The sequence below is a fragment of the Lolium rigidum genome, chromosome 3 (assembly GCF_022539505.1).
Source record: "Lolium rigidum isolate FL_2022 chromosome 3, APGP_CSIRO_Lrig_0.1, whole genome shotgun sequence".
Taxonomy (NCBI): domain Eukaryota; kingdom Viridiplantae; phylum Streptophyta; class Magnoliopsida; order Poales; family Poaceae; genus Lolium; species Lolium rigidum.
Window position 1 is genome coordinate 341,970,589 of NC_061510.1, and position 21,842 is coordinate 341,992,430.

The window sequence follows — 21,842 nt, forward strand, 5'->3', positions numbered from 1 at the left end:
GTCCCTATGAGTGAACGCTTATTTCGAACTGCGTTTTGGAAAAAGTAGCCTACTTGACAGAAAGGGCGGGCACTCTTGGCTCGGAGGTAAGCACTCTCGTCTTTCAACCCCACCGTCACTTTGAATTTAGTGGGGCACTGTTTACTTACAGCCTCTACGAGTTGCAAGCAAGCCATTTCTCGCCTTAACCCCTAAACTAAATAGGAAGAGGGGTACTTGACTAATAGGGGGCAATTGCATTGCACCTGACTGTGAGGGACCTCTTGATACCTTATGTTCACTTCCTAACTAGTAGCCGGTTTCCTGTCGCGGAAGCCTTTTCCCAGTGCGCGGAGCCCCAATGAGGAAGGTGTTAGTGCTTTCTTTCTCATCGTGACAGTAATATTCACGAGCAACAACATTTTCCAAACGCTCAATTCGGCGCGCTTTGAGGAACAACATTTTCCAAACGCTCAATTCGGCGCGCTTTGAGGAACGCGACTGTAGATGCTCTAAAGATCCCTATTATGATAGCATGTGCACTTGCCGATGTTCAAACTGCCCAGTTAAGAATTCTGACATTGAGCAATACGCGGTGAACATAAATCATGGAATTAGAGTGTGGCCATTCACACTGTCCAGTGATGGCAATTTGTATGCTATCTCGAAATGTCGTCTCTCCTATAGGGTCATAGGGAGGTGTACAATCAAGGAAGATCCAAGACCAATCAGGATGGACATGGTCCATCAAAGAATAATACTTAGAAACAAGGAAATGCTAAGCTAAATGTCCGATTTCGCACTTCAAAAAGGACTACATGTTGATTTCCATTTACACTATAGTTGAAAACGGTTGATATACCGAGTTTTTTACCCGGGCAATAGCTTCTTTAGTTGATAAAAATGGGGGCCCATCTTGAAATAGAGGAATAGTCGAACTTCCATAAAAACTTCCTCCAGCCATATTATAAATCTATGTAGAAAGAATTTCCTCTCCGCCCTTTTAGCTTCAAACACAGCTTCACAAGAAACTCGTGCAATGGTCTCAAATGATTCCAAGGGAGAACCTCCAACCTTCAAAGCAGTTCACTGTTAGTCGGGGCTTTAAAAACAAATGATAAACTAACAGAATGGACGAGTCTCCAAGATGGGACTTTGATCATTGTTTTTATATAAGTACAACATTAAAAAAAGAATCAAGAAAGTACAGAATTCTGAAATGCTTGAAAAATCTGATGGTATTATTTTGAGTCACTAACCTTGATGATCTTTTTAAAATACAGTGAGAGTTAACAAAAAGTTTGACTGCACACTTTCTAGAAAGTCACATATTTTGGAACGGGTCTAGTAATTTTGGTGCTTCAAATGCTAACTAAATGAGTGAATAGGCATGAACCAAGATATAATAAAACCCTGATGCGATGTCACATTGGTCTTGTAGAAAAGAAAAACAGATAAAGATGGTTTATGCAACTGAGGATATAGTGGAAAGAACACCTTGAGTAAAGACATTTTACCAACAAAAAAAGGGGGGGGGGGGTAAAGACATTGTGCAGATCTTTTTTTCTCCTTAGGTTGTTAGTTTAAGCCAATGTACAACTATGACAAAATCTGGAAGTTTGATTTCATGCTTCCTATAATATATCAACTATTTTGCATTACTGTTAACTCTGAATCCTAAGTGGGTTACAGGTACAACATGATATAACAACCTTACATTTATGCTAGTAATTCCAGTTCACTTACCAGCGCAAGATTGACTGCACGTAAACAGTCATTTGTCTTGAGCATCAGCAAGATGACCCTTGGTAGTCTCCGGAGGAGCTCTGAGATTTGTGGGAAATATAAGGAAGCATACATCTGTGACCAAGAAACAAAAAGTTAACAACCATCTAAGAGTGGACCATCATCAACGATCTCAGGTTCAAGGGGATCGGAAAATAGGTTAATAATATATAAAACTTGAGTGACAAGAAGGCACAATTGCCAATCCAATTGAGCTTATTACAAGAATGACAACACGAGCACATCTTCAATCAAAAGAGGGAAACCATGAATCAGTTTTTAAAAGCATCGTACATGTGGGAAATAGGTTTAAAAGCATTCCTGGTTTTGCAATTTCAAATCCGCATTTTTCTACTGTAGGAAAGATAAAGAAGATTTGGAATCCTGGTACTTGTTGAAACAATTAAAACAATCACATAACAAGCAATAAGTAACTTCTTTCTAGTGAAGTGTGATAACATGCTAATATTCTCCAGCATGCTGAATGTTGTTAATTTGCACTGGTATATGTGCCAACAGTACGAAGAAAATAATGCATAACGAAAATCACCTGAACTTCAGAACGATCGGTATTATTCCCATCCAAGATAAGATGACCAACAGATGGGTCAATGACACTATTCCATGGCTTCATTGTGAGAACACCAGCAAAAACTGCATGAAGGTCCTCCCCAGCACCTAGTTTGACGCTGTACTCCTTAATTGCTTTCTCGTCGGCAAGAACAAGCGCCTGCGTTAAACAAACATGGTAGAATATATTGAAGTACTAGCTAGTGAATTGTGATCAGAAAAGAAGTTGTATTAGCATTGTCACCTTCCAAAGAGAAGCATAGTTCATCCTCGTAGAGTTATCAAGTTCTTTGTAAAGACCATGGTCAAGAAGAATCAGTTGTGGCCGTTTCCATCCTACACTCCATAAAATAATTCAGTAAGTTAGTTCTGTTATAGGTATGTACAGCAACACAGAACAACATAGTAAACTGTCCTGTCTGACAAATATCGGCAATGTAATCACACTCATAAAGTCATAAGTCTCACATAACAAGATGCATCTTGTTGTGCTGATTGTCATCAGTTAAAGAAGCTACCTGCCACTCTTCTTCTCATCAAATGTAAAGACCAATACTGATATTATGCACTATTCATTTAATGTTCTTCCTCCGTCCCGGATTATAAGATGTTTTGAATATTTCAATCTGGACTACAGACAGGCCGAAATGCATCTAGATACGTAAGATTCAGAAAAAAAACTATAACATCTTATAATTCAGAACGGACTGATAGCATAATTACCAATGACAGGAGATTAGCTCTGATGCTTTTCAGAAAAAAAACTAGAATTGGAGGACGTGTTGGATTTTTTATGCTACTAAGCAAGATACTCACCAAACCATTTTTTACTGTCTTCTGGCAAGGGTCGGATCATCATATTGGCAGAATGGGGATCACAATGAACGAAACCATGCTTGAAAATCATCTCAGCAAATGCTTTATTGACCTACATAACTGTCAAGTGAGTATCCACAAAGAGCTCATTACCACATTTGTTTTGAAACAACTGTAAACTTACTAGGTTTGAAACATCAACAGGGCGAATTCCAGCGTCTTTAATGCCTTTAACATCAGTTACCTCCTTGGCATCCATATACTCCATAGTGAGAATTCTTGATGAGCTGAGGTTCAAATAAACCTTGGGGATGTATATGCTATTCGCAATGTGAGGAGACAGCTTTCTGAAGTTAATCAAACATCTTGCACTGTTTTCAGCTTCACACAAAAAATCTAATTCCTGAAACCATGAAAGAAGTTAGTGCAGACCCCAGATTATGTAACCTGTTCATTCGCTTTTCATTACAATGGATAAAATTCAAGTAAAATAAAGATATCGTCAAGGAAATCATACTGACGAGCACAAAATTCAATATGAACAATAGGAATCGTACAATGGGACAATCATGGACATAGAATTGACAAAAGTAACTATGACATGATAAACTATACAAAAAGGATAATGCATTTTCCAGGGGAACAAAAAGAAATTATAATGGATATACTGAAATCCAGGAATCAAGGCAAGGTACCTTAGGTGCACTTTCTCGAATTTCATCAACTAACCACCTGCATTGACCAATTTTAGTGGTATTAATGCAAAATGGCACGGCATGGAAAATCAGCATTATTATCACCAAATTACAGTCATATTAAAATTACGAAGAATGCATGCAAATCTTGGGTTGCTGCTTGCTGGTGAATAGCTAGAGTTTATTCCAATGTGCAAACAGATAACATTGTTATGTTAAGAGCAAACATATAACTGTTTGACTCCTTCACGCAAAATGAGATTTTCATAACGCATGTTCATGTGCATTTGAAGTTGCCATTGCTTGAAGCTTCTTTTGAATCCTTGTATAATTTGTTAAATGGGTAAAATAAATATGACAGTTTTTAGTAAATGATGATCCTTGCAATCATGGTAGGAAGGTGACTCTCAACGAGTGGAATCTTTTAGGAACTATGTTTGCTGTGTCAACCACAAAAAATGGAAGAATTAAAATATTATTCTTTCATGGCAAGCATCAAACATGTCCTTTTTCCGAACCATAATAGGAGAGCTGAAAGATAAAATTAGTTATTTATAATTCCTCAAATAGAGCTGTTAGGCCAAGTAAGTATACAGAGGAGACATGTGCAATTAAACAAGATGGAAACATCAATATCGTGTTTGACCTATCTAATGATTTGGGAGAAGGTGTCACTATCATAACTAACTGTAAGCATCAATATAGACTAACTTTTGAGTTGGTATGTTAACAAAAAGAAAAAGGAAGCAAGGTAATAAACAAAGAAAAGTTGCTCCCATCCGCTGGTTATACCTGTAGTCAAATGTAGGGAAGATATAATGAAGAGCATTGACTACTAAATCCACAGTGGCGATGTCTATTACAGAAGTATCTGTCAAGTGGTCATGTTGAACCTGTAAGTCAAGAAAGTGGTCAAAAAGGTTAAAAGGGAGGCAGCAAGCAGGTTACATCTGAACTCTGCTAATATAATGTAAAAGCTCAAACTTATTTCATAAGTGAACTCTAGAGAAATTTTATATTATATGTACCTTAACAGCAACTTTTTTACCATCGTGTGTCGTGGCGACGTGAACTTGGGCAAGAGAAGCACTTGCAATTGGGACAGGGTCGAATTCCGCAAAAACCTGCACCGCCAGGATGAGGTAAAAGAGGAAACTTCATGTCAGAGTCTCTTCAAAATTCGCAAACAAGCTAAGCATAAATCTGCCGTATGATTCAAGCATGAATACTCCATTGGCCAATTGCTGCATTAAGCAGGGTTGTTCAGATTGTGGGGTTTTGTTAATTATTAATAGTGTACCATCACAGATTTTTGGTATGCACTCTGTGCAACAGCTAAAAAGTTCCTACATATAAAGATGTAGGAAAAGATGGTAATAAGGAGCAAACCTTTTCCGGCAATTCTCCAATATCCTTCTTGAACACCCCGCGGACTTGCTCTAATGACGAGACTGGGCACCTCTTGAGCATCGACTCCCTCATCGTCTGCACGTACTCCTCAGGCACCACATACTCCTAAAAAAAGAGCTGACAAATTTAGGCAAACGCCCAGATCAATTCGGAGGACAACGTACGGAGCTGGGATTCCGTACCAGCTGCGCGATGTGCTGGCCGAGCTTGATGTAGATGCCGCCGTTGCGGAAGCAGAGGTCCTGGAGGATGTTGGCGGAGCGGAGGTGGGTCTGGTGCTTGGCTTCTTGCCACGCCTTGGAGCCCGGGTCGAGGCCCCAGAGCGAGTACTGGTAGTCGAAGGCGATGGTGGCGGCGGCGACGGAGTCGCGGAGGAGGCGCGGGGGCAGGTGCGTGCAGATCTTGAGCGCCTTGGCGGGGTCCTCGGAGGTGGCGATGGTGGCCGCGCCGCCGCCGACGCCCAGCGCGAGCGCCGTCGCCACGGCCTTCCTAGCCAGCCGCCACATGGCTGCCTGCGCGTGCGCCGGCGTTGCTTTGCCCCTCTTCTCCGCTGGTCTTTCTTTCTTCCGCTGCAAGATGTTCGGAGCACACGGCTTTGACACGACGGAATTCGTGTGTTCGCGGGATCCCTTCGTTTGTGGCCACGTCACCGTCGGTTCGAGGTGCGTAATTGGTCCACTCACGTTTAATAATTCTAGGACCAAAATTTGAAAACTTTGGAAAGATGTTCACAGTCAATATTTCACAATATGATTAAGATACCCACTCAAGATCTTCTCACGACAAAGGCTCGAGCTCTTTCTGAACTACAGTATACAATGACGATACTCACTCGAGAGCTCTTGCTGATAGTACAACGATAAATTTTAAACTCGGTCTCCTAACAAATAACAAGCAACTGGTAAAACAGAAAAAATATCAAGAACAAATTTTATTCTTGCGCAATTCACTTGAGTTAGATTGATTGCGGTTTTCACCTTCTTAAGTTTGATCATCTGAGTACGCTTGCTTGGTTAAATCTTGTGGATTGCTCCTACATACTTTATTGTGGGAGAGCTTCTTCTTAAATATATCTACACTACTTAAAAAGGAGGAACATGTTCCTTATTCTGCCAATACGTCCATCCTTTCGTCGTACTTCCGTTCCGCATGAGCGCCTATCTGGGCCGCTTGGGCCTAATCGTCATCACAATACATCGTTCGCTCGTCCAACACCCCTCCCGTCGATTCCTCCCGCACACAGCCTGACGCCTCTCCCTTCCCTGTACCGAACAACAGGAAACCCTCGCGCAGCCGCCGCTCCTCCCTCGCATATCGTGCACCGCTCGAAGACCCCTCCACCCCCAGTGCTCGCCGACGACCCCTCGTGCGCAAACCTCCTTCCGCCGTTCCTCGTCCTCCGCGCGGTGCCACCGCTAGCGCCCCGTGCTCTCCACGATCTGCATCTCGCCGGCGGCCACGCCTTCACGGAGTTCCGCGACTCGGCGCCGTCCTCCGAAAGTACCGATGGCGCTGCCACGGACGAGGCCGGGGAGCTCGACTTCAATGCCCGTTGATGGCCGTGGCGGCGCGCTGGTGCCACATGGACGATGCTCGTGCTGGCTCCGTCCTCCTGCCTCTCGCCTCCCTCCTCGGCCTCATTTCAGTTCTCTTTTTTCAGTTCTTTTGTTGGGGTCAGGAAGATCTGCTGCAGCTTATAACGAAGGACCCCTTCATATTTCTCTACAGGAAGAAGCTACAGGCCGGTTTCTAGCTCTATTGTTTCTGAAAGTCAGGTAACTTCTTGAGTAGTTGTAGTGTTACCTTTTTTTTGTCAAGATTGCTGTAGAGGCTGACAAGATTTAGTTTCTCTGCCATATTGATATGGCACGATCCATGCATTTCTCCTTATAGAACATTAATACTGTAGGCTGCAAGATGCGAAGTCTTGTGAGTGCTGCAAGCGATACTGGACCCATTTGAATGGAAAGGTCAATTGTTTTGTCACGTAGCTGGACAGAAAGTCTAGGCATAGCATGGTAAGCAGAATGGATTGCTTGTTCATCTGACTCGATTGCAATGAGAACTGTTTTAATGCTAATTTTTCTAACAAATTAACATTTTTGCAGGTCATACCAGAGAGCTTTTTGAACTATTTTGTATGGAAGTTGTCAAGAACCATCAAACTAGAAGCCCATGATGATAATGTATACGATGTCGGAATCACTGAGCTTAGAAACAAAACAATACTCAGATCTGGATGGGAGGCATTTGTCGATGCCCAATCATATAGCAGAGAAAGACTCGTTGATGTTCCGATAATGTGGAAGTGCTCGCTTCAAGGTCTTGTTCTTTGATTCCAGTGGTTGTGAGAAAGTGGTGTTCTATGCTCGCATACAGAGCAATAGTGGTGAGCAAGAACCAAGCACATATTCTTAGGACGTGGAGGATCAGATGGATGCCAGAGTGGAAGCTCTATCTATTGAAGAAAACGAGCAAAGAAAGATGCACTTTCTCCATCCAGGTATTTGTCAGGTCAACTTTACAACTGATTTGCAAATTTTTATCACGTTATGTCGTTATATGGTAGGAGTACTATTTTACTGCAATTGCTCTTACTTCTGAAGCTGTTTGATTTACAGGAGAAGAAAGTCCTCATGAGTGTGACTCTGATGAGTCGGATGAACACACAATCCATTAGCTTTTTCTCAAAATAGGAGTGTATAGCCTAATTATCTTGAAAAATACCCCATCATTAGCTTTCTTCTCAAGATACATTTGTTCTGATAGATAATTGAATATTGTTGTTTGTGCATGTTCCATGAAAATAAGCGAACGTAAAAAAAATTCAAACCTATTATCTGAAGTACTTGCTCACCTAGACCATCCGTAATTTGATAATAAACATTATCTGGTTTCATGCTCCATGATGCATTTCATACTAGAAAGCCTATTTCACTTTGCATGTAGCTTGCTTCACATACTTGATGTAATATATCATAGCAGAGTGTATCTTACATTTTGATGTCATAAAATGCGTATCGCAATGGTAAACTTTGTTACATCATACTAGAAGAATGACACCATCGAGTTTCAAAAGATCTTAAAGGTCAGTGTTCTTTAACATATTTTTTTCGCTTGACTGCAGCAATCCTAAACCCTTCATTTATTTGTTCGCTGATTCTTCTAGAATTGTTGCAACCATTCTTATTAAATCTTACAAACAGAGGTGTTAACGATCACACAACATGTTTGGCGCATGCCATAAACTTATGTGGTACCGGGGAAATGCTTCTTACGACCACCACCCCCACTAATATCCCCGAGTTAAGACCAGATATGAGGTTGAATATAAATGTGTGGGAACTCAATGATATGAATCCAAACATTTCAAAAGTTTTGAAAGTAATGTTCCTTTGTCAATAGCGAGGCAAGAAGCTTCTGATTATTAGAAACAGTTTGACGGACTTCAACAACAATGTCTACTATCTTCCATCCATTTTGTCATCATGTTTCCTCGACTACTTTAATGTCTAATGAAATAAATAAAAATACTTTTTTTTGTAAGAAAGAGGGTAGCGCTGGGGCTAAATACCCTTCTCTGTTATTCTTACTGAAACTAAAGGTGCAACCAGCCCTTCAGGTAATGGCAAAGGTCACCGCAATTAGATAAGATGGGGGTATATTTGCAGATGATCTAGCTCAGTATTCTGTAAAATGTAACTTGATTTACATGCTGATGTGATAATGCGGGTGTTGAAGAATATGATTAGTCTCACCAGGTGTGATGAGCATATGCACTTGCATGTGTTAAAGAACAGTGTATCTAAAATATTTTTGTTGATCAATCATTATTTTTGGCTTGCCTCTGATTTATGCTCTTTCTTGTGCTTTCTTAGTAACAGAGTTTTTTACAGTTTTTCCATCGATGATATTATCAGTACAAACATTTAGAATGTTAAAAACCTCATATGGAACACTATCCTGAACTTGGATCCATTTCTCTTGCAAGTGCGAAGAAAATCCACTGTCTACAGTATTGTCACAATGCACAAAACTTGGCAGGCCACACTAGATATCTGGTGTAATGGTGGATTATTGAGCAATAATCTTCAAGGTGAACAGTCTAATATTTCATTCACATGTTATTTTGAGAAAATGGTTGTTAAAAATATGATTAGCCCCACCAGGTTCGATGGCCATATGCATTTGCAGGCGTTGTAGAAAAAAATGTTTAATGTGCTCGGAGAGCAATACCTGTATACCTATGATGAGATAATATAATGGATCGTACCTCAACTTATTTACCATGGTGTTTGGAATTATTTAGAACTTGTGTGTAACCTGCCATCTATGCAAGTTACTCAGGCACAACTAGCTCTAGAGGTTTTTGTTTTTCTAATTTGTATGCATGCTATTATGTTTTTTTCAGCAAATTATTTTCCATCGGAACTAACATGGCTACTGTTACGTATTCACAATACCATGTTAGGCTTGTGACTTTTGAAGGGGTCAAGATGTTAGGCTCGAACTTCACATTCTGCAATACCGTAACCTCAAGGCACTCATCTGCTTTATTTTACCATGCCCTATAAATTAGTTTCCATGATTAGTCATATGTTTCCTTTTACTAGAGATGAGGGATCCCCGTGTTTCCTTTTTTACTGATATACCAATCAGATATCGCTCAGATGCTTCTGATAAGTATCTATTCGAGGCTTCTTCTCATTGCCACCGCTGTTTCTTGGAAAAAAACACGTTTTTTTTTTTTTTTGCTTTAACCATGATGCTTGTTGGAGTTTTGGAGTCAAGTTCACTTGCTCGGGAGTTTAGCAAAGTACAACAAGCAACAGTCTCCATTTTCAGGATTATCGATAGGATATCCAAGATTTACATAAGCTCAAAGGTAGGAACGATACTAGACAGAGTGAAAGGGAATATATAGAGTTGGATCTTCACATGTTTGTGCTTTAGGATACCATTTTGAAATATGTGTTTGGTTACATGGGAATATATGAGTAGTAACTCTTACTGTTAGTTGTACGGTAATTTTGATAAGTTTAAGTTCATGAAAGAATACAACCAAATCTTTTTTTAATTCTATATGTATTAAATATAGAATATTTTCTTACCGTGCGTGTACCTTCCCTTGCAGCTTATGTAATCACTTGTCTTTCCTCTATCCTTTCTATCTCCCTGTCCATCGTCCCTTCGTCTTGCAACATCCGTGAATAATCCCGGTCTACACCACGCCTCTCCCAGATTCACAACTTCGCAGCCCCACCCCTCTGTACCACATGGTCTGCAGTGTTGAGCACCACAGATCAATCCTCACTAGCCGCAGCGAAGGAGGCCAGACCTCCCCTGTTGTACCTACTACGCCGTCCCTTTATCCTGGGAACGACGATGATCATGGAGGACCGGGCACGGGCGGAGCTACACCCCGGGCAAGAGGGGCCATGGCCCGGGGTGCAACATTTTTCCCGGCCAACTGCCATTACAGATTTCCGATTTGGCCCGGGCAGCGCATCTCCTTCTCCGCGAGCTCCCGCCCTGCATGACCGCCTCCGTCTTTTCGTCGCGGGAACGCAACTGCCGGCCGGTGCAGCTTAATTAATTGCTGCTTGCCGGAGCGGTGTTGTGTGTATATACTCTACGACTTTGCTTTTCATAAATCATAATACGCTTCACTCAACAACTGTACTAGGAAATTGACTCGGCTCGGGCGCTGCTCCTCCTTTGATCAAGCTAGCTAGCAGGTAACTGACTAACTGTATTCATCTATGTGTCTTAGTTTAATTTATTAAATACTGTCAAAAATGAACTGTTATTTTTAATCCCTCCGGCTTAAATACTAATAGTAAGTTTAGTCAAAATATATACTAAACCGTGTCTATATTTATCTACAACAAGTATTCATGGACTGAGAGAGTACTATTCCTTATTACAATTTTTAGTCTTTTGTGATCTTTTATTTGTGTGTTGTTGGATCCCAGTTGAAATTATATGTTTATTTTTAAAATTATACTAAACATTTTATGCTATTGCATGCGTTTTTTTAGAGTAGCTTTTCTGGGCTAAATTTTTGGCCCGGGGTTTGCTCTAACCCTAGCTCCGCCACTGGGACCGGGCATGGTTCACCAACACTCTGGACTCGTGGGGCCGGTACTGAGGCACGCGGTGCGGAAGGAAACTGGGAAGATGGCAGCTCGTCGGATCGACGAGCAGGAGGAGGGCCATCCCAAGCCTCCCGATCTCTCTCCGCCGGCAACCCTCTCGCTCCTCTTCTCTTCCTAGCGGATAACAAATGCCCGAGGAGTGAGGATGCATGTGCTTGAACACACATGCCCGTTAAATCGTGCCTCTCTTTCTTCCATCTGGTATCTTCTCTCATATCTATCTCTTTAATTTTTTGGCTATATAAGAAGCATGTGCAGGAACGGTGGCCAGGACATGAGCACTACCATCAGCGGCAGCATGACCAGCAGTAGCACACGGTGGCGCAACACGAACAACATCAACAACGACATCATAGAGCGCTGAGTTGCATCACCTCGGGGGCCTAGATTCTGAAAATGTCTCGTGGCCTAGAACTTGGAATCATGCAGATGCACAACAATGATGTTTTGTTATTGCGTTCAGTATTATCATGTTGTACATTATGATATCCCTAATTTATTTTGGATTTTCATAGTGAGTTGTGAATTATATATGTGCACTAAAAATGAATTTTGAGTACCCGTGGCAACGCACGGGCATTTATACTAGTCTTCATATATTCATCATTACCAAATATATGGCAAGCTTCAAACATATAATCTCTTCTAGATAGCTCCTCTTGACTTGCACTTCAACTTAATCAATCTCGAATCATCATTTTTTTCTTTCTTCATAATGATGATGTCTTAAAGTAAAGTTAAACTGTGAATGTTGGCGCACTCTTCATGTTCAAACATGGTTCCAATACACTCAACTATCACATGTCCATTCTTTGGATCACACCTTGAACATCTTGGTCGTCATTTGATCTTCTTCACTTCCAACTTTGACGTCAATGATGACTCGATTTCCTGCACCACAATAGGATAATTGTAGTACAAATAGCAACAAATATATCCCTAAAGTATCGTCCACAAGAGCTTCTTCGTATTAAAACTACACAACCTCGCAACTACGTACGTTATCACAACATGAATCCATGTTTCGCACTCAAACCGTGGTTTGGAAATAGACTATTCTATAAGTTACTATGGAGTTGTTGTAATCAACCAGATAGTGTAAAGTAGTAATGTACTAAGAACAAAAATTAAAGAACAATTTAAAGTAAGCTAAAACTGAAAGTAAACTAAGAGAAAGATGAAGACATCATGGAGGTCTGGAATCACCACTAGCGTAGTTAAGATATGATTAGGATATATGATGTCCCTGTACAATGTGTGTACTGGCCGAGTCCCACATAAAGGTGCACTCAGTTGTGTTAATATGCACCCCACATACCCACCACTAATCCTCCTAAACCTAGTAGTCGGAGTACACTAGTAATTAAGGATCTTCCCATAGTTATGGATATCCACTCTTGGATCCCCATGATATCTTGTTAGTACATAGTTGACAGAGGTGGCACATGTTGTCACTGACGCCCACGTACCACCAACTTCGTACAATGATGAATACCTCCAATGTCCAAAGGGACAAAATATCGTGCAATCGAGATTCACACAACATCACTAAAGAAGTTCACTACATAAATAATACAATTGAAGAGAATGTAATATTTATTTCAATCCATAGTGATACTAGGGTTTATCCATATGCCCAACTAAACAACTTATGCATATGGGCAAAATACATCGTATGAATACAAATGGATGAATGAACAAATTGATACATGTAGGGATCCACATTAGAGTTTGGAATTACAATGTGACAGATGGAGGGATCGACGTCAAATCCACAATAGAGTTTGGAATTACAACGCGCCGGATGGAGGGATCAACAACAAGCGCATAGATGGTGATGGCATTGATGAAGGTTGATGTTGAGGCCTCCTTGTCCCAAGCCTTCTTCTCCTCTCCCTTGGATGGTGTGGTGGTGTTTAAGATCTATCAATGGAGGTGTTACGATGGTAGGTCTCCGCCATGGAGGCGTGTGGGGAGGATTGATGGAGGTGGCTAGGGTTCCCCACCTTAACTAGGATCCTAGAGCTTTGGTTGGTGTTCCTTGGGAGTTCCGCCTCAAATGCACATATACCCCTTTCACAAAAGACGGTCGGTTTGACGTTACGGTCCCAACGGAGGGTGGTACATGCACCCACTACGCCCATAATGTAATTGGGTGTTATTTCCTCATATGAACCCCGAATAGGGGTGTTCTTCGACTCGTTGGATTTGTATGGACGAGGGATACAACGCCATGGTAGTGGCTAAGTCCCGGTGCATGTAACTCCTCCATATTGCCTCCTCTTAGCTCCTTTCACTGTTTTCATAAATGTCCAGAATACCTATACACACACACACACCAGATACAAATAAAAGTAATAAAATCCTAATGAAACTACTAGTTATGCAAAGCTCGCATGAAAATGAATGGAAAAAAGTAATCTTGCATATTGGATATAATTCTCACTAGATGGAGCATGTGATGAGGGAGTTTATAAACAAAAGGTAGGCATAAAACACTATATAAAATTCACTCATTAGCCAACAAATGGTCATATGGAAAAATCTTATAAATATAACTCAATGCATACATTAGTCCATATAGATTATCATTAATTACCAAAACCGCACATGGAGGCTCCATGCACTTTCAGTTATATCTTTTCTCATCCAACATACTTGACACTTAGTGTTACTATTATCATACTACGCGTCGGGCACCCAAAACTAGACCATTTGCCATGACATATAGTTTTGCACCGAATTTGAGGGATGAAATTAGTATGCACTAGATTTTAGGGATGAAGCTGAATACCAAGTTATTGAAGTGTTGAAAATGGGTATGATACACCAAAATGACAATGTATTTTATCTCTCATGTCATTCTACTGTTAGGTTATGGTGATTGATTATGGCCATCTCAATGCTCCCATGATAAGGGCATGTACCCATTACAGGTCATGGGCAAGCTGTTACAGAATTGATTGTGTTGCACTTGTTCCAAAAACTTGATGTGGTTTTGGTAATTAGTGACAACCACTATGGACTAATGTTTCCATTGAGTTTATATGAAGGAATATTTCATAGGTACTACTTGTATTCCATGTGTTGGATTCAAGTATGGATGCCATGAAGATAAAGATATACCTTTGTATTAGCATCAAGATCATCGATTTGAAGATATATATGTGATATGATCAAGAAGAAGAAATGAAGATGGAGTTCTTATGTGGAACTCAATAGTAGCCATGCTCTAGCTTATGTGATAAGCAATGAATGATCAAGATCTTGAGTGCTTGATTCCAAGTGAAGAATTCAAGTTATGGCTCTAAGTCGGTGTCATGATAGTCTCATAAGTTGAGCTATGGTTGACTAAGATTTAGAGCATGCAAACAAATGAAGAATTCTATATACACCTCAAGATAGTATGATAGAGCATGAAAAGATACAAGGTTAAGCAATACAAAGAGTGAAAAATAGATTCAAGTTTGGTCAACACATGAAGCATGAAGAATGTGCCCCGAGAAGTCATGTGGTATGGTAAGCCGTGTCAATTATGCTTTATGAACTAATCCATCATATATGTTCTCTTGTGTTGTCTATGTGGGTTAGGTATCTTTCCATGGGCATGCATAAAAAGTGAGATCTCATATAGCCCATGAGAGGATGACGTCAAGTGGTGATCGTCGTCAAGGTTGAGTTGGGAAAGTTCAAGTTGAGCATCTCAAGAGGATCATATGCTTGAAGCTTGCCGTCCATTTGGTGATAATGGACATGTGAAGATGTGCATCAATGGAGCTTTCCCATCATGGTGTATGGGGGAGCATTTGTGAGTCTTCACGAAGCAACAATGATCAAGTGAGGCGTTCCGGCTTGAGTGGAGCTTGAAGAGTTATCATCAATACCAAGCGGGATGTGCAAGGCAAAGGTATGACCTTGCTACGTTTTCCTTTTATCAGTCTCAAGGTGGTTGTTGGGAGACCGGATTATAGGATAGATAGCCGCACTATCAAGAGGGACTTTCGGTTGGGTAACTTGATCACATCGTCTTAGGGAGCTCAACCCTTTGCATGCTTTGCATATCCCTATTACTTCTTGGTGTTTCTCTGTGAGAGGTTCTTGAGCTTATTGCTAGCTTTACAACAAGCCCAAGTTCATCGAAAACGGAATCCGCATGCATCTTCTATTGTGTTCTCGAGTTTGGACGTCTTCACCGTTTCTTGACGGTGGGAGACTCCCTCTCTAGAATCATCTAAAAATATCCTGTGAGGAGTCTCATATTTCATGTCAATCGGAGTTCGGAGAATTATCCGTTTAAAAGGAAAAGAAAAGGTCTTTAGGGCTCCTGTATTTTCCGGTCCCACACCCGGCAGTGTCGGCCGTCTCACCGGCTAGCCCGGCGTCGACCGGCCCTAGGACCGGTGCCATCTGTGCACATTCCAGGGAGCCTAGCACCGTTGCTCGGTGAGTTTCAACCGGTCGGCCCGGTGCCTGGCCCGGCGCCGCCGCCCTGTGGACCGGACCTCCCGGCACACGCCGGCTCCTGCTCCGGTGACATACGGGCTCATATACTGTAAGCCCTGAAGCCGCTCAGTCCTAGCCCGGCGCCTCGCCCGACAGTTGCCGGCTAGCTCGGTCTGAGACCCGGCACGACTGGGCTAGCTCGGTTAGTTTAATTCCGCATTCTTACAAGCCAAATCCGTAAAAGTTTTTAAAATGCCTATTCACCCCCCCCCTCTAGGCGACATCTCGTCCTTTCAAAATGCGTAGCAACAAGTTTCCATGAGGAACGGCTAGGGGGCAAGCCATCAACCTTGTGGACAATACACTAGGAGATGGAGGCATGTATGATATGGTTGAATGTTTATACACAACTTGTTATCTTCCTACTCCGCTTTGGCTTGTATATGGGCCTAGTAACTTGGCCTTGGAAGTTGGAGCGGTGACTATAGACAGTGGTGGAGCCAGAAACGATGAAAGAGGGTGTTAACTAATTGCAAGAAAAAAATCTACTCCATCGTAAACAAAATTCACCACAGTAAAAGTACATTGCAATAGTAGACAGAAACATAAATAGCTAATCGATGAACAAAATCGATAAATTATTGCATCCTATCTAGAAATACCATCAAAATGTTGAGATATCTTTGCAGTTGACATATCGTAGCCACGATTCGTGGACCATCCATTTGAGATATCAATCTGCATATGTGTAGAACAAACATCATAAATATAAATGATATTATACGGAAGCTGAATTTCATAATCAATAACATACCAGCAACTCGCGAAGTCATACTATTGTTTTGGTTAATTGGCATGGTCGGTTATTGTAACCATGAAAACGCCGCAAAATGGTGTCATCTTGAATGTCAGCGAAAATGCCTCGCACAATGTAGCATACCATGTTATGATCTACCCACTCATCATTCATCTTATTCCTCAACTCGATCTTGATAATATTCATAGTCGAGAAAGCCCACTCAACTGTCGCGGTGGCAACATGCAACATCAAGGCAAGTTCAATGAGGTGATACACCAATGGGTAGCACGTGCGTATATCAGTTTAACCATCTTTATAGCAAGATTGCGAAGATCATTACACCTTGAGAACTCTTCATCGCTTCTCACGTCAACCACAAATGTGGCAAGTTGTTCCCTTAAGGTAAAACACACATATTCCGAGAAATCGGCAGCATAAATCTTGGCAAGTTCAATTAGTTTGTCTCCATCATAGTTGGCAAAATAATTTTTAGGATCAATACAAGCAATACATCTCAACAACTGAGTTGATTTTTCAGCAAAGTGATGCTTTAACTCAACTAGAATCTGATACAAAATAACATTTAAAATGTCATGATTGTAGCAGCTTGCTAACTTTGCTCCACAACCCGTTGAACGGCTTCTAAGTGGTATTGTGTCATCCATATTTGGCACAATAATTTTCCTACTAGCACAGAAGATCTTCACTTCTTCAAAAATATCTCTCCAATAATTTTCCCTCATGTTATTCACATTCGACAATACTGATCCAATCAACCCAATATTATGAACAATGTTCTGATTTTTTTCCTTTGCAAGCATTGTGGCAATTCTTGGGTCTTCTTCTCCAAGACTCTAATCATAAGATGCATTATAAGAACAAATTCAAAGTCTTGTCTCCTCTCTATCAAACCCGATGCTTTGGTTCTTGCTCGCTCTCTCCATCTTCACAAATGTTTTCCAAAATCTCGAATATAGAGATCCACATTAGTTGAAGACGAACCAAAGTTTGGTGATGTCACGAGGTCTTGCAAGACTAGTGTCTTGATTTTTTCCTCTTGCTGGAAAATTTCACCGGTCTCCAATTCCTCCACAAATTTGTCATGGTGGTGTTGGAGGAGTTGATCTTTCTTCTTATTACTACAAGATCAAGTCATGCTAAGAATATATGAACATGGATTCTTCTGTGGATTTACTTTTTTTTTTTCCTTTTTTGCATTTGAAAAAAAAAACTTAGCTGGTAAAAACAAAAGAGCATCTTCTGATAAACATGAAAAGTTTAAAACACGTCAAACTCAAAACCATGTGATGGTGCGAAGCAGACAACTTGCGAGCCCGTCGTTCGCGCGATGTGGTAATAAAGCCGTAGTGCTGACGTGGCCGGATGCAGTGGCCGGCATGTGTGACGCACCCACCCACGCTTCACTCTCACTCCTCCACCTTCTCATCCCTTCCCGACCATTCCCAATCCCATCCCCCATCTCGCGAGCTACCTGCTGCCCTCTCTGCCCGAACCGCAGAAGCAAGCTCCCAAAAGCGGCCAATCCTTCCCCCCTCCCGCTAATCTCGGGCGCTGGGCTCGGAGGCGCGCGCAGGCGATCGCGATTGGACTGTCCCGATCGATCGTGCGCGGGCTGGAGGATTCGACAGCGGCCGGAGCCGGAGGCGGAGGCGATGGGGCGGCTCTTCCTGATGCACCTGGACGGGAACGCCTACAGCTGCAAGTTCTGCCGCACCCACCTCGGCCTCGCCGCAGACATCATCTCCAAGGTCACCTCACCTCCCCTCGCGAATCCCCTGTTTCTTTGCTGTTGTTCGCGCGCCATGCCGGATGTGACAGCGAATTTGCGTGTTTCCGTTTCTTGCAGTCCTTCCACTCCAAGCACGGCAAGGCGTACCTCTTCAACCGGGTGTAAGTGGCCCCTTCTCTTCGCATCGATTTGTTCGTCGAGCCGGCTGGATTTTAGCCCGCGTGCGCCGCAGCGGTTTGTGAACTGGAATTTGGGGCGGAATGCGGCCCCCGTCTTTTCTTCGTCCACCCGGTCTGCCAGGGCCTTCTGCAAGGCCACGGATTAGGACGCCTCACCTACTCCGTTCAACGACCACGAAGAGCAACGAGAATTAGGAACTTTGTTGCAGGGTTGGTAACGTGTGCTCTGCTATTCACAGGCCAAAGCCGCTATTGGGATGAGGAGAAGATAAATCGAGTAGGAAGAAGGAACCGTCTAGGCTGCGCTAGATTGTGCATGCTACGTTGGGTGGGATGGCTATATGCTGTAGTTATCCAGTAGCTAAAATATGAAGCCAAAATCTCTCTTGAACAGAAAGGGCAGAGAATCCAAGGGGCAGGGAATGGTGGTTTCAGCACTTTTTTTGCTCACGTTTTCGTGTTCATGTTCTTCTTTTCAAGGAGGGATTGATACGCGTTGTATGCTGGAGATGCTGGAGGTGCAAGCATGGCTTTCGATGCTCGGGTAGTAGTGCAGGCTGGTTCTGATTCTAAGGTTCTCCATCCTGGCTAGGTTGAATTTGATCTCCGATGCAACCCCAAATAGCTAAAGTTACTTGCTCACAACAATACAGTGACTAGATGTTCATGTACCTTTTAAACCTTCAATTCCATCTGTTGCCAAACTTTTGTGTTCATCCCTCTGGTTTGCTGGATCAACAAGCTTGCTTTGTACTGTCAAGTATATCAATTATACCACCTACTAGTTACTGTTGGATACCGATACCGATGTTCATTAGTGGAAATGGAAGATAGCGGTGGAATGTGCAAGGTCTTTCCCCCATTATTAGACTCCTTTTCGCTCTTTAAACTTGCTGTCTGCATCGGAGCAGGGACAGTAGGGAGTGTCCCAAAAAGAATCCATGGGATCAAAGAGGTTGCCACCCTAATATCAGAAAGATATCGCCCGTAGTTGATAAGAGTTTTAAAGGTTGAACAGACCTTTAGTTATTCTCTTGTACCTTAGATGCGTTGAACCAAGTTGTCCCTGGTCACTATCTAGGCTTATCCTTTCTTACCTACTGGCTGGTTCAAGGGTTCTCCCTGTGGTTTAACTTTGGTTCTTTTTTATCTCATCTAAGGCGAAACACATCAAAAGTAAATATATAAAACATGTTAACTTTGATTGAACCCTTACCACCGTTAAAAACAGAGATTGAGATTTGGGTCACCAAACTGGTAATGAAGATCTTCCGTCATATACACCACCTATCTCCTCCATTAGGATCTGAATAAAGCCCGTCCCTAACCAGGAAATGAACAAGATAGCTTAATCATCGGGAAAACACGTATCTCCATTGGCTTTGAAAAGAAATACAGGTCTACATATATTGATACAGTGAATACACCAGTATATTATGCTAGTAGCCTGGTAGGGAAATGGTGATTATTTTACAAACGTCAGGTGCTGTGGAAAGTGTTCATTTCTCAGCCGACAATCTAGAAAGCTGATTCCCTACCTTACGGTTAGCTAGGTTGTTACACTTTTTCGAAATTGTGTGCGACTCTAGCTTTGAAAATGTGCAACTAGGCAGTTAGGCGTTTGTAGGCCTAGAGTTGCACACAACTTCTAGTGAAATTGCAGAGTTCATGATGTGCAACTCGGTTGACTGAGAAATAAGTAGACATGGAAATAGCAAATTAACGTAAATAATCTGTACTGTGTTCTTGCTCTTGAATTTATCAGTGCTCCAACAGTTTTATGAATTTTGTTACCATCTAAAGCAAGAAAATATAGCGTTTAGTAGTCTGGTAGCAAATTTTACTCCATTTTTTTAAATCTATTCACAAGTTTTTGGTATATCATGAGTTGTCGTATCCTCCAATGAGTTGTACTCCCTACAGTATGCTTCCTCCTGCAGATTTGTGATTAACTCGTGCCTGTTCTGGCAGTGTCAATGTTACATCCGGAGTAAAAGAGGATCGACTGATGATGACAGGAATGCATACTGTTTCAGATATCTTCTGTGTTGGTTGTGGATCCATAGTTGGATGGAAATATGTAAGGTTTCGTGATGGTCATTTTGCAATATCTTTTGCATTGCCTGTCCTCTAAGCTGTATGGTGCCGCTACTCTAGGAGGCTGCACATGAGAAGAACCAGAGGTACAAGGAAGGGAAATTTATTCTGGAGAGGTGACCACCTTAACATGTTCTGTGATAGTGTTCAAACAAATGTAAGAACCCAGGTTTTAAGAGGTGAACCTTGTTCGGGCATTGAGCAGGTTCAAGGTGTCAGGGCCTGATGGGAGCCACTACTGGGGAATCACACATGACCATCATGTGGGCGGAAGCGACGCCGACGACCAATGAAGCACACAACTCGACATTGCCCAAACTTGTCATATCTGTAAATAACCTGAGTGTTTGGTCTTAGTTACCTGGGGTTTTCGCTTCCATTCAAAAGCATCCCTGGCGTAAATTGTTAATTTTAGGTGATATCATCCCCGCAAGCTATCGGGGAGGTCTACCTTCTGTATATGAATGTATCTTGTAGCTCCTAAAAGGCTGTTGTGTTCCTGGAATGGCAGGGTCTAATGACTGAATAAAAATTATGGTTCTGAAGTATTACTACCTGTTTATTTTATATAAGTATTACTACCTGTTGTTTGAACTGAATTATCCATTCTTCTTTTGAAAGGAATTTTCATTCTTTGCTACAACAGCCAAGGGCTGAAGGAAATAAAAGGATGTCATCTGATGTGCAGTGTGGCCGTTTGGGCTACGCTTTACCAACATGCCCTGATGGTGCGGGCCCAGTTGCATGACACAGCCCACAACATACTGGGCCAGTCTGTATGATACCACCAAAAATAACGTAGTGTATGTATGGTATACCACTGAAAAAACCAGTCTACGATACACCGCCATCACCATCGGGAGACACAGTATAATGCCCTGATGGGGAGCAGCACCTTCGTGTCCCTGCCGACCTCGCTGGACACGTCAACGCCATCCTACGCCACGATCGGAACGATCGAGTAGATCGCTCTTCCATTTTGGTGCCTACCGTGATGTCTACCTCTACGTACGGTTGGCTGGGTGCCTGCCTGCTGGACTCGCCTCGCTCTGTCTGGGTAGGATTCGTGGGGCTCATAAAAGTTCACGGCTGAAAGCAACGTGAAACACTTCAATACAGGCAACATGGTGGGGTCTTGTATTATCGATTTTAGCGCCATCT

The 21,842-nt window shown here is 42.1% G+C and overlaps 2 protein-coding genes across 3 annotated transcripts; one reads left to right on the forward strand and one right to left on the reverse strand.

Annotated features, from left to right (window-relative positions):
- Window positions 1–568: 568 nt before the first annotated feature.
- Window positions 569–5,761, reverse strand: LOC124703960 (putative ABC1 protein At2g40090). Its single transcript, XM_047236194.1, has 11 exons — window positions 5,438–5,761; window positions 5,235–5,360; window positions 4,874–4,969; window positions 4,638–4,738; window positions 3,846–3,882; window positions 3,335–3,553; window positions 3,151–3,262; window positions 2,579–2,670; window positions 2,315–2,494; window positions 1,726–1,839; window positions 569–1,053 (listed from the first exon to the last, which is right to left on the reverse strand). Exons 1-11 carry the CDS (start codon window positions 5,759–5,761, stop codon window positions 850–852), a joined length of 1,605 nt encoding a protein of 534 aa, XP_047092150.1. The 3' UTR covers window positions 569–849.
- A 12,282-nt stretch (window positions 5,762–18,043) lies between these two features.
- On the forward strand, window positions 18,044–21,229 carry LOC124703961 (protein yippee-like). 2 transcript variants are annotated; one of them, XM_047236195.1, is made up of 5 exons: window positions 18,261–18,424; window positions 18,523–18,566; window positions 20,556–20,664; window positions 20,742–20,797; window positions 20,887–21,229. In XM_047236195.1, exons 1-5 carry the CDS (start codon window positions 18,329–18,331, stop codon window positions 20,972–20,974), a joined length of 393 nt encoding a protein of 130 aa, XP_047092151.1. In that variant the 5' UTR covers window positions 18,261–18,328; the 3' UTR covers window positions 20,975–21,229. The 2 variants fall into 2 exon arrangements, with proteins under 2 accessions (XP_047092152.1, XP_047092151.1); XM_047236196.1 differs by lacking the exon at window positions 20,887–21,229 and having other exon boundaries at window positions 18,044–18,424; window positions 20,742–20,801.
- Window positions 21,230–21,842: the final 613 nt, after the last annotated feature.